This window comes from Ipomoea nil, unplaced genomic scaffold, assembly GCF_001879475.1.
Source record: "Ipomoea nil cultivar Tokyo-kokei standard unplaced genomic scaffold, Asagao_1.1 scaffold3172, whole genome shotgun sequence".
Taxonomy (NCBI): domain Eukaryota; kingdom Viridiplantae; phylum Streptophyta; class Magnoliopsida; order Solanales; family Convolvulaceae; genus Ipomoea; species Ipomoea nil.
In genome coordinates, this window is record NW_017619600.1 from 2,876,888 (window position 1) to 2,889,818 (window position 12,931).

Here is a 12,931-nt window from a genome sequence, read left to right on the forward strand (position 1 = left end):
CTCCATTTGGAGAAGTCCAAATTTTTTTTCTCCAAAAATGTACATGAAGTTGGAAAATGGAGATGGAGTAAGCATTTGGAAGAAGATATTTGGTAAACAACTTCTCCAATTTTTATTTTTTCCACTTCTCAGTTTTTCCATTTTTTGTTGAGTGCATTTAATTGTTATATTTAATTGAAAATTAATGAAATTTGTTGTCAATTATCATTTTCAAACTATAGGACGACAAACCATTACAATTTTAAATGTAGGTTGCTAAGAGTAAAAAAGGAAAGGGAAGAAATTTGATTTCATTAATCAAACTTGGGTAGAATCTATTTTTCATTTGTAGCTTTCAAATTTTTGTCCTTGAACTTTAGTGTGTAAATTTTCCTTCAAATTTCTAGTTCTATACTGCTTAAAATGAACTTTTCTTGATTTTGAACACGGCATCTTTGTATAAGTTATAGTCAGGATGATAAGAATAAGAGCACATCGATTGTACTAACTACTAAACATCAAACAGTGTCCATAAAAAATAACCACGCACATCCAATGTCCTATATAATGACCTACCTCCCAGGGGCGGTCAGAAGTATGAAATTGATCAACATTTGCTGAAGTGAAAACCCATCTCACATGAATTATCTGATCAGTATCATAATTTGCCCAGAAAATAGAAAAATAAAGCACAACTCTAGCCTTAAGGATTCAAATTCTACCCCAAAAAGATGCATGGTAGTAACAGAAAATAATTTACACTTACTTCCCCTCCACCTCGCAGGGTGGTATAACTATGGGGCTTTACCACATTTTCCCTAGTTCCTGACTTACACAACTCTTTAACACAGAGAGCACGCAACAACGTGGTTTACCCACCACTCCCCACCAATGTCCCACCAATGGTCATTAAATTAAATTGAATGACATTTTGATATTTTTAATACAAAGTGTGTTGACCAGTTATATTTTTTATGAAAAAAAAATCATAATTGAAGAGCGAAATGTCCTGTATTTAACGAAATTTTAACAATTTTTTTAATAAAGGACCAAAATTAATAAACAAGAGTTGGTGTGGCTTGGTGGGTTTAGCTTTGTTTGTTATGTTAAAGGTCTTGGGCTCTATCCTTAACTTATATTTTATACAATCATTGTCTTGGTTCTCAGAGACAATATATAACCAAACTCGTTATATCTTAGATGTTGAGTTAAGTGAATAAGTGTTGGTGTGGCTTGGTAGGTTTAGCTTAGTTTGTTATGTTAGATTATGTTAGATGTTAGAAGTCTTGAGTTCTATTCTTCTTAGAGGTATCCTTAACTTATTTTATAAAATCGTTGTCTTGGTTTTCACAGACAACACAGAAGGAACCCAGTTATATACCAGATGTTGCACTTTGGCATATAAGAGTTTGTGTTGCTTAGTTGGTTAAACCTTAATTGCTATATTTGAGGTTAAAGGTTTGATTTTTGTTGTTAACATCTTTGTTTTAATTTTATAAAACTGTTGTCTTTTATAAAATAATGATGCGCAAAGACAACGGTTTTTTTATAACCGTTGTCTTTGTAGTGTTGTGTATTCTAATACGCTTAAAGACAACATACCAAAGACAACGGTTAAATAAAATCGTTGTCTTAAACAAATAAAGAACGCGCAACGACAACGGTTATATAAAACCGTTGTCGTTGTAGTGTTGTGTATTCAAGTGCTATTAAAGACAATACATAAATGACAACAGTTAAATAAAACCGTTGTCTTTTATAAAATAATAATGCGCAAAGACAACGGTTTTAAAAAACCGTTGTCTTTGTAGTGTTGTGTATTCTAGTGCGCTTAATGACAACACACCAACGACAACAGTTAAATAAAACCGTTGTCTTTTGTTTTAAAAAAAAGAGTGCACAAAGACAACGATTTTAAATAACCGTTGTCTTTCTAGTGTTGTGTATTCTAGTGCGCTTAAAGACAACACACCAACGACAACGGTTAAAAAAACCGTTGTCTTTTTAAAAAAACGCACATAGACAACGGTTTTAAAAAGCCGTTGTCGTTGTGGTGTTGTCTTTTCACAAAATGCACAAAGACAACACACTTATAACAACGGTTAAGTAAAAACTGTTGTCTTTGACAAAAGTGTTGCATCAAAGACAACGGTTTTGGACCAAACTGTTGTCTTTTATATAAAAGATAACAACTTTCTTAAAAAATGTTGTCTTTCTAGTGTTGTCTATGTGCATTTTTCTTGTAATGAATCTTGATTATATTATCTTGCATTTGTAAAGCAATTGCCAATTGGACACAATTTTACCTTATCAGAAATTGATTTAATCTTCTTGCATTTAACTTGAAATCCATGTAGCATTCAAAAAAAAAAAAAAAAAAAACTTGAAATCCATGTATACTATAAATACATATAATTTTTTTTTTTTTTAATATGAGGCCCTAAATAATTAAGGGCTCTGTCAGTCGCAAATGTTAGACATGCTCAGAACCGGCCCTGACAATGATCAAGTGTTTCTTTGTTTGTCCTAAGTCTTAAGTTTGTTATACGAGAGTCGGGTTCTTAACAAGTCATACTAAAGTTATTGAAATGTTTTTAGAATTGAACAATCTTGAAATATGAGGCTAAGAAGTGAAAAATATTGTTGTAAAAGTGGTTTTGATATAAGGAGAATAAAATGTGAATTTCCTACTTTAGCCTTCAAATTTTAAATTTTTTAAATTTTTTTTGTTAGTTTTAACGGTCAGAAACCAAATACGCCACTTCGATCATAACTGAGGAACTAAAAATGAATACGGTCATAACTCAGAGACTGAGTCAAAACTTGGGTATAACTCAATGACCAAAGATGCAATTTTTTCTTTAAATAATTGTATTCGATCCAAATATTATTAATATATTATAACAAATCCGGCGAAAATACTAGTAAAGTTAAAAAGCCAGGAGCTTATTTTGAAAGGCTACTTGAGATAACATTTCAATATAGGCTATTATTTTAAATTTTACATATTTTACCAAACAAAGATAATTAGTGTATACCAATATGCAAAAGCATATTAAAACTGAGGAAATAGGCATGGGGTACTGTTGAGGAAATGGAGCTCTAAGCTTTGCTTAAAGGACTTCAAATGGCATGGGATAGGGTTTTAGTTTAACGAAACACATCTTTCAATTGAAACGATATAACTAACCAATTCTTCTATACCTCTAGATCTTCAATACTTGACTACTAGCAGCTTCCCAGTTTTGAAAATTTTTCAAAAATGTATTCAATTGACATACTAATCTGCAAAAGCACATTAGTACTCGGGATTAATTGCAAGAGGCAGAAAAAAGAAACAGAGATGTAAAGTAGTATGATGATCACATAAATACCTTGCCTCAGTCACCAACATGATTTCCTCAAAAAACATTAGAAAGGTTGTCCCTCAACCAGCATGCATCTTCTTCTCCGGTCTTCATGGACAGAAATCTCTTGAGTAATTAAATCTATTAACAACATGTTCCAGTACCATCTATTAGCAACTTCTGGATACTCGTCTGCAGGTTTCTTCCATTAATGAGGAATCATTGAATTTTAACCAATGAATTTATTTTTTGTATATGCAACTATACAAGTTAAGCCTGACTCTAGAGTAAGCCCAAACCAGGATAGAATTGTATAATTAGTTTGGATAAAATAAAATAAAGTGGGATGTAACGTACTCATTTTTTTTTTTTTTGTAATTGGATGTAACGTACTCTAAATATGCAAAAATTATACAATTGAAAAATCATCACTTGTAACCAAACATATACCATTTTCAAACAATTAATTTACTACACATACCATTTTCAAACAGTTAATTTACTATGAGGCTGGCTCACCTGGCTGGCCAAGTCATCTTACATAGACACTTCTGTATGTATGTGTATTCTTTGAGTCATCATATTCAAGGCCAAGAAAGGATTTTGATTTGTGAAAAGCAAATGAGATCAGAGAAAAGAAATACTATGGGGTGTTTTGGCAAATGGCTGTTAGCTTATTGGATTAGTAGGTTTGACTAGATTATAACATTAACTGGTTGTAGAAAGATGTTTGGTAAATTCTTTTTATCTGCACTTTGATGATCATATCTACCATATATGAGAATTGCCAAGTTCGAGATGTCTCAAGTGTGGTGGCTTCCAAATACTAGATGTCAATGGACAGTTGGTGTTCTACTACCGGAAACAACAAATGTCTCTAAATCTAGATCATTGTACCATTGTGTTATGGATAAACACCACTACCGGAAACAACAAGTGTCTCTAAATCTAGATCATTGTACCATTGTGTTATAGATAAATATCTCAAAAACGCTAAATCCCCTAATTGCATGGGCATATCTATAAAGAGGTGAATGTGAGGCGTTTTTAGATAGCCAAAAAATCATGATAATCATGAATAGATCGAAAATTTTCTGCAACACATTCAATTACCACATCAATCTGTAAACAAAATCAATCTGCAAACAGAAATCAATTGCAAAACAGAAAAGAAAGCTAGATGTAAAGTCATATAGTCATATCATCTTCTCATAAAGGCACCAGATGGATGATAAACTTGCCTGCTACAGCCACAAACATGAATCCTTTGGAAAGCATCAAAATTAGTTAACTCAAGCATACTGGCAACAGGGGGTTTCACCAATGGCAGGAAGCATTCTATTAGCATATGTTGGATACTCTGCAATAGCACTATTCAGCTATCCATTGCCTTGGGAGTACTATATTCACAAAACCGGGTCCCATCATACTGCATCTTTCTATTATCTGGGATTGAGGAAGTTTATCCTTAATGCCCTGCAAATTAAATAAAAAACATTTGGCTGTCAAAGAATATATTTTGAATGAGAAACCAGAAAACTAGTCATGTTTTATAATAGATCAAACAATATATTGCAATATGTCTCTGCATAAGTACCATTTTTCAAAAAGCAGTAAATTCACTGTGAGCTTTGTCAAGTCATCTTCTACATGTGGATACGGTGATTCCTCATATTCAAGCCTGATGATTTTAATCTACGAAAAAATAAGACAACGAAATAAGATTAGATAAAGAAATAGTAAAGACTTTTATAAAGAAAGTAAAAAGTTAAGAATGAAGCATGTTGTACGTAGCTTCTAACCTCAAACATTCTTCATCGTAATGGATGCAGCCCTTCCCGATCTACAAGTGACATAGGGCTCCAAATCATCTTTAATCACCTGCAAATGAGAAACTATTTGTCTGTCAAAGATAAGATACAAAGCAGCATCAGTCTATTATAATTTCTCTATTAAACAACTTTTCATTCTCTATTGGGAAAAGGCATGCTTATTCCACAGGCTCTGCAACTTCTTTGAAGAATACAATTTTTCTGCAAGTCATTTCAAGAATACAATACGTCTGTAGTCTAGAGAATCAGTTACTTAACATAAAATGCTAAAAAAATTACCTTAAGACTGACTACAAGATTTAAAAGCCTCGTTTTTTAAACCAGGATCACTGTCAAATCTTTGATTTGATGCCTTACGAGTTACGAAGTGCCTGAAATGGATGTAACCGATCTCATGAATAAGTTTTTAGAATTACACTTAGCCTTGCAAATCAATACCAATTATCCAAAGGTAGAACGAAATAAACAAACAACTCCTCTTACCTCTAGATCTTCAATACTTGAGCACTTGCAGCTTCCCATTTCCTTGAGACCTTGACAATACTATAGTGACAAAACCAAGTACAGCAATAATTGGCAGAAATGTATCTGTGTACATATACATGAATTTATGTTATTGAATTTGTCCATAGTGTCATCCTTCAAATTCTTACATCAAAAACCATTTCAATCAGTAATGGATATCATGTACTCTACTTTCTCTTCACCATATCCATATCTATAACTTTGCAAATTTAAAGAATCACATAAAACTCGTAACAGAAATAGGAACCAATTTGATATATGATTAGTATTTGATGAATGTGGTTGAATAGTTATGAAATTAAAATACAAAGCAACACCAGTCTAATATAATCGCTGTGTTAAACAACATTTCATTCTCTGTTGGGGAAAAGCATATTTATTTAAGAATACAATTTTTCTGGAAGCTAAGCTATTTCAAGAATACAATGCATCTATAGAAGCATTCAGTAGCTTAAAATAAAATGATATGGATAAAAAAGAACATCACCTGAAAACAGACTACATGATTTGAAAGCAGGAGTCCATGTATCATTTGTAACAACAGTACATTACCAGAAATTCACTCTAAGAAATTCACTTGTGTCTTTGTACTCTGTGATTCATCATATACAGTGCCCGGGATTTTGACCTATGAAAAATCAATGTAGATCGAAAACGAAATAGGAACTGATTTTGTAAAGAAAGTCATCATTGAATAGAAAAGAAATAGAGTAAAAAATCAAGACTGAGTAGCACTTTTGCTTCTAACCGCTAAAATATCGGTTCCACAATCCTGTTGCTCTTCTTGAATTCGTTTGGCATTCCTCCAACTCAATTGATTTCAGGGTGAGAATATCTGCAAACCCCAGAGGGATATCAACCAAATGATTACAGAATCTTAAGATTAAGTGCTCAAGCATTGCAAAGTGATTACGGCAGGCTTCAATTCCCACCACTTCATTTTTTTTTTTTTTTTTTTTCAAGCAACAACAATCTTAATCTATGGAATCCTCTGTTAGATAATTCCCATACTGCTTCATGGAAGGCACTTTCTAACTTGAGCACCACAAGTTGGAGCAACATACCAATCACAACCAAATCCCTTTTAGAAAGATTAGTCTCACTCAACGTCTACTTTTTTAATTGTGAAGGAAACCTAGACCTTTCTGTAAGGGTTACAGCACAGCCAACCGAAACTGAAATAGTTAGCTTCTCAAGTTGTTTCAAATTAAATAGTCAAGATAATCCAAAACAATGGAATTGCGGCAAAATCCACAAGTGTGACTGGCCTCTAACTCATCTTTCAGGAAAATTTTCAGTTTTTTTTTTTTTTTTTTTTTTTTTTTAATGTTAGGTAACTTGTCATACATCTCCTCTCTGCAATGAATTGGTCTGACCACCCAAGATAATGATTGTAAATTCTCTTTAACTTTGCTTGAACGATACACCCTATAAAAATTGCCAAGTTCAAGATGCCTTAACCGTGGTGCCTCCCAAATACTGGATGGCAAATGCACAGTTGCTGCTCCAAACTGTGATTCATTGTTGGAAACAACAAGTGTTTGTAAGTTTGGATTATTTGACACTACATCATCCATACCCTCAAACCATTGTGTTATGGATAGGTATCTTAGAAGAGTTAAATCCCCTAAATACAGTGACACTCTTTGAAGGAACAAGGAATATAGAAGTATCAAAAGCCAAATCTCTTAACACTTTGAGACGAACAAATATTTGAGGATTTTAATGAAAGATGAAAATGGAGCGAGAGATGTTTGTTCTAAAGAGCACATAATAGTCAAAACTCTGTGAGTAAAAACTTAGCCAACGACAGGAATTTGCAAACACTTTTAATGGCAATTCTGAATGCTGTTGAGTATTTACTGCATATGAAATACCTTCTTTCTGAGCTTCTCCTACACAGAAGCTACGCAAGGCACTATGCATTCTACAAGTTTGATTTTGTCGTTAAAACTTTGTTTGTCAATCTCATTTGTAACCTTCAATTAACTTGCCAATCTCAAATCTGCTTAGCAAAAGCAACAACAGAAGGGCTACACTGATCCAACTTAATTGACCACAAGCTCAAATTTTCTGTTAAACACCAAAGCAACTCTTTCATACTTTTTCCATAGAAGCCATTCCCCAAGTCACCGGTAAACCTTTTCAAACTCTCCTCACTACCCTGTTTACACTGAAAAGAATGCAACAAACACATTATCATAAAAACAAATTGCAGAGTTGTTAGCAACTATAGAGGTGTAAGTTTTGTGACATAATTTCATTCTGTGATTCTAGAGAAATACGTTGTCCTCATTTTTTTAATTTCAAACCGATAGTTGTTGGCAAATTGAATGCAGTTCAATAGTTATGAAATTAAAGTACAAAGCAACGTCGGCCTAATATAATTTCTATGTTAACAAACTTTTCATTCTCTATTGGGGAAAGGCATACTTATTTTGCAGGTTCTGCAACCTCTTTGAAGAATACGATTTTTGCAAGAAATTTCAAGAACATGATGCATCTGTAGTCTAGAGCATTCAGTAGCTCAAAAGAAAATGGTTTAAAAAAATCACAAGAAGATAGACCTTCAACATTAGATCTCTTTCACAATGTTTGGTGATAAAAAGCCAAACCAGTATTTTTTGACAAATAGCTCTTGAGCTCATGTTTCAGTACCATCTATTATCAACTTCTATATACTCTGAAGTAGTAATCATAATAACATCGTAGTAAGTTTATTGCATTCATGAGGAATCATTAACTTTTAACCAAAGAAAGTAACTACATGACCTGTTTACTGTCTTGACAATACTACAGTGAGAAAACCTGGTTAAGCAATACTGCATCTTTCAGTTATGTTATTGAATTAGATCATAGTTTCAACTGGACTGCACATTTTCACAGCTAAGGTCCCAGGAAACAACCAAATTAAACCATCAACGTATCTGTAGTTCTGTACAAATAACCAATACCGTTCCCACCCCACCCCTACCCCTACCCCTACCCCGATCTTCTTTCAGGTGATAATTTGGTCAAAGAGTGATATTATTCTAAAAAGTCAATATATCTGTACAAGCCTGACTCTAGTGTAAGCCCAAGCCAGGATTGTATAATTACTTAGATAAAATAAAGTGGGATGTAACTCTAGAAAATGCAAAAATTACACAATTCAAAAATCAGCACTTGTAACCTAACACAGTAACACATACCATTTTCAAACGTAACAGTTATATACTATGAGGCTGCCAAAGTCATCTTACAGACACTTATGTATGTGTCTTCTGTGATTCATCATATTTTCGGTCCAAAATTTTGATCTATGAAAAATAATGCAGAAAACAAAATGAGTTCAGAAAAAATAAAATAGTAAAAACTAAAAACAATCAACATTGAACAGAAAAGAAATAAAATTAAGAATGAAACATGCTTAAGCTTCTAACCTTAAGATTTTTTAATCTTCTTTCCTTTTGAAACTGCTTGGCAGAAGCAACAAGGGAAGAGTGACACCCCTCCAACTCAATTGACTCCAACTTGTAACCTAAAAATTTCTTTGGCATCTGTTCCAAACAATTACAGGATCTTAAGACTAAGTGCCTGAGCATCGGAAACGGATTCCAGCTAACTACCCACTGCTCGAGTTCTTTAGCTTCAAGCAGCAAGAATATTAATTGAAGAAATCCTCCATCAGCTACTTCCCATACTGTTCCATGGAAGGAATTTTCCAACTTGAGCACCATAAGTTGGGGTAACATGGCTATTACATTTAAATCTCTCACAGAAATATTGGTTCCACTCAACTTCAACTTCTTCAGTCCTGAAGGATACATACACTGTTCTGGAAGGGCTGCATTGCAACCAATAGAAACCGAAATGCCAAGCTTCTCAAGCCCTTTCAAATGGTCAAAATTATCCAAAATAATGGGGTTGCTGCAAGATCCACGAGTGTGACTGGGCCCTATGTCACCATTCAAGAAAATTTTCAGCTTTTTTATGTTAGGCATCTGATCATACACTTTCTTTCTGCAATGAATTGGTCTCATCACACAAGATAATGATTGCAAATTCTCTTTAACCATGCTTGGAGGATCCAACATGTATGAATTGCCAAGTTCAAGATGCCTTAACGGTGGTGCCTCCCAAATATTGGATGGCAAATGGACTATTGGTGCTCCGTTACTGGAAACAACAAGTGTTTGCAAATTTGGATTGTTTGACACTACATCATTCAGATCATCGAACCATTGTGTTATGGATAGGTATCTCAGGAAAACTAAATCCCTTAATTGCATTGGCACTCTTTGAAGTGACATAGAAGTATCAAATGCCAAAACTCTTAACAACTTGAGAGGAACAAACATTTTAGGATTTTTATGGAAGAAGAAAATGGAGCGAGGGATGTTTGTACCAAAGAGCACATAATAGTCAAAACTATGTGAGTAAAAACTTAGCCAACGACAGGAATTTGCAAACTCTTTTAATGGCAACCTTGGATGTTGTTGAGTATTTATTGTACACAAAATACCTTCTCTTTGAGCTTCTCCTACGCAAAAGCTATGCAAGGCACTATGCATTCTACAAGTCTTGATTTTGCCTTCAAAACTTTGATCTTCAATTAAGAGAAGGCTTCTATCAATAAGCTCTTCTAAGTACTCATAAGCTTGATCTTCTAACTCCTTATGTTCCAATGGCTTCACAAAACCCTCAGCAATCCACAACCTTATAAGCATTTTAACTAGAACTTTATTTCGTTTTGGGAAGACTCCAAAATATAGAAAGCAAACTTTCAAATGATGTGGCAACGAATTGTAATTGACCAAGAGTGCATTGCGATCTAGAAGTCCCAATGACTCTAATTCCTTTTCAATCTTCTTCCATTGTTGTTGTATGTTGTTGCATCCAGATAAACGCTTTGCAACTTCAACAATTAACTGCGGCAACCCATCACATTTCTCCACAACATGGTTCCTAATTTTTTCAAATTTAGGGGCCAAGTGTTCTTCAATAGAAAGGATATTACAAAATAGTTCCCAACTTTCTTTTGGATCTAGCAAAGTCATGTTATGGATATAGTTGTAGGAATAGTTATATTGGATGAAGTCCCTTATAGAAGTGGTTAGTAATATGCAACTTCCAACTTCAACTTCAGGAATGCACTCTCTGATGTCAATATAAGCTTGATTGCTCAAAGTGTTGTCCAAAACAATTAAATACCTCCTACCACGTAAGCATTCGCGTACCTGCATTTCTAGTTCATCTGGAGTGCTTCCCTTTTCCATTTCAATTGGCCCCGCTGGTGTAATTGACTGAAGAAGGTCACTTAGCATTCTGCTCTTATTGTAGTGTTGAGGAGGAGGAATAGTAACCCAAGCTCTTACATCGAAATGCGATGCAACTGATGGATCTTCATACACATTTCTTGCTACAGTAGTCTTTCCAATACCTACCATTCCAACAATTGAAATTATGTTTAGTTCAGAAGGGGAAAAGAGTTGGTCCTTTATCACTCTACAATCATGGCGACGACCAACCATTCTGCCCTCAGGCTTTAGAAAGCCATGTGAGGATTCATCAGACTCAACATTCACAGACTTAGAAGCAGCATGCTTTAACCAAGTATTTGTTGGTTGAGTTTCATATGCCTCATCAACTTCATTGATTATGTTCAACAACTCTGCTGCACTTTCCGCTGCTTCATGTGTGGTGTGATGGAGTTCCTGGGTAACTTTTTCTTCATACTCTGTGTCTTTGGCCTGAAGAAAATTGTTTAGTTGTATGGCGATGTCATTTCCAGCTTTAAGTGCAAAGTCTTTGATTTCAGTTTCCAAATCTTTCACTGCACCACCACCACTGGACTCCTTTTGCAAAAAGGCTTGCAAAGATGAAATCTTATCACAGAAAGATTTGGTTACTGCTTCATCGTCAAGAAATCCCTGCTCAATTGTTCCCATGAGACTACTTAAAGCAACCAAAGCCATCTGTATCTCAGCATCACTTTCTTTTTCGCTGTTGATAATCATTAACAACTCTGCTACATTTTCAGCTGCTTCTTGCAAGGTTTGGTTGAGTTGGGAAGCTTTTTCTTGATATTCTTCTGTGTCTTCGGCCCCAAGTAAATTGTTTACTACTGTTTGAATGTCACCTTCAGCCTTGAATACAAAGTTTTGGATTACAGTTTCCAAATCATTTATTACAGCACCACCACTAGACTCCTGCTGCAGTAAGGCTTGCAAAGAAGAAAGGTTTTCATACAAGGATATTATTACTGTTTCATCATCAAGAAACACTACTGGATTGGATTGAAAAAAGTAGTAATGAAATATTGCCATGAAATTAGCTAAAGGAACAAGAGCAATCTGTCTCGCAATTTGATGATACTCTTTTTGTTTGGTTATAATCTCCAACAGTTGTGTTGCTTCTTGCAAGGCTTGATGGAGTTCTCTGCAGCAAGGAGGCTTTTCCTGAGACTTTGTGTGCTTGGCTTGAAAAAAGTTGGTTAGTTGTATTTGGATGTGTTTGGCTTTTTGTGCAAAATCTATGATTTTAGTTTTCAAATCTTTGGTTGTAGCACCACCACTAGATTCCTCCACCAGAAAGGCTTGCAAAGAAGAAAGGTTTTCATACAAAGATTCCATTACCACTTTATCACGAAGGGACGCCATTGAAAACTCCATTTCATCAATTCTTGCTCTTAGAGAAGTTAAAGCAGCACAAGTCATCTCCCTCTCTCTCTCGTGCTCTTTTTCTTTGTTGATAATCTGGAGCAACCCTGCCGCAATTTCGTCTGCTTTTCGCAAGGTTTGACGGAGTTCCTGGGAAGCTTCTTCTTCGAATTCTTCTTCATGTTCGGTGTGTTTGGCTAGAAGAAAGTTGCTAAGTTGTATTTCGATGTCATCTTCAAATTTGAGTGCAAAGTCTCTGATTTGGATTTCTAAATCTCTGAGTGCACCACCATCACCATTACTGCTGGATTTGTGTTGGAGAAAGGTTTGCAAAGAAGAAAGGCTTTCAAACAAGGATTTGATTGGTGCCTCAAGATCATCATGATGAAGTAGTGACACCCTTGGGGTGGGTTGCAGAAACTGAAGCTCAATGGTTGAGATGAGAGAAGATAAAGCAACAAAAGCCATCTAGATCTCTGTTTCGCAATCTCACTCTCACTGCGTTTATTTAATTTGTTGGAAAGAATATGTAAAGTGAATTGTTGAATACTTGAATTGAGGCAGGCAAAGTAAGGTAGAGGAAAGTCTTGATTGGGCTAGTTGTGCA

At 34.7% G+C, this 12,931-nt stretch overlaps 1 protein-coding gene across 1 annotated transcript; it reads right to left on the reverse strand.

Moving 5' to 3' along the window:
- Positions 1-4,378: 4,378 nt before the first annotated feature.
- On the reverse strand, positions 4,379-12,883 carry LOC109168117 (putative late blight resistance protein homolog R1A-4). Its single transcript, XM_019317162.1, has 8 exons — positions 9,106-12,883; positions 8,875-8,982; positions 6,432-7,578; positions 6,171-6,311; positions 5,642-5,746; positions 5,129-5,207; positions 4,924-5,021; positions 4,379-4,802 (listed from the first exon to the last, which is right to left on the reverse strand). The coding sequence occupies exons 1-2, from the start codon at positions 12,790-12,792 to the stop codon at positions 8,932-8,934; spliced, it is 3,738 nt and encodes a 1,245-aa protein (XP_019172707.1). The 5' UTR covers positions 12,793-12,883; the 3' UTR covers positions 4,379-4,802; positions 4,924-5,021; positions 5,129-5,207; positions 5,642-5,746; positions 6,171-6,311; positions 6,432-7,578; positions 8,875-8,931.
- Positions 12,884-12,931: the final 48 nt, after the last annotated feature.

Bases quoted from the DNA above. Each gene is read 5' to 3' on its own strand.
- LOC109168117 (XM_019317162.1), bottom strand. From the start codon at position 12,792: ATGGCTTTTGTTGCTTTATCTTCTCTCATCTCAACCATTGAGCTTCAG. The intron at 8,983-9,105 runs GTTAGAAGCTTA...TATTTTTCATAG, and splicing joins GAAGATTAAAAAATCTTAAG to ATCAAAATTTTGGACCGAAA.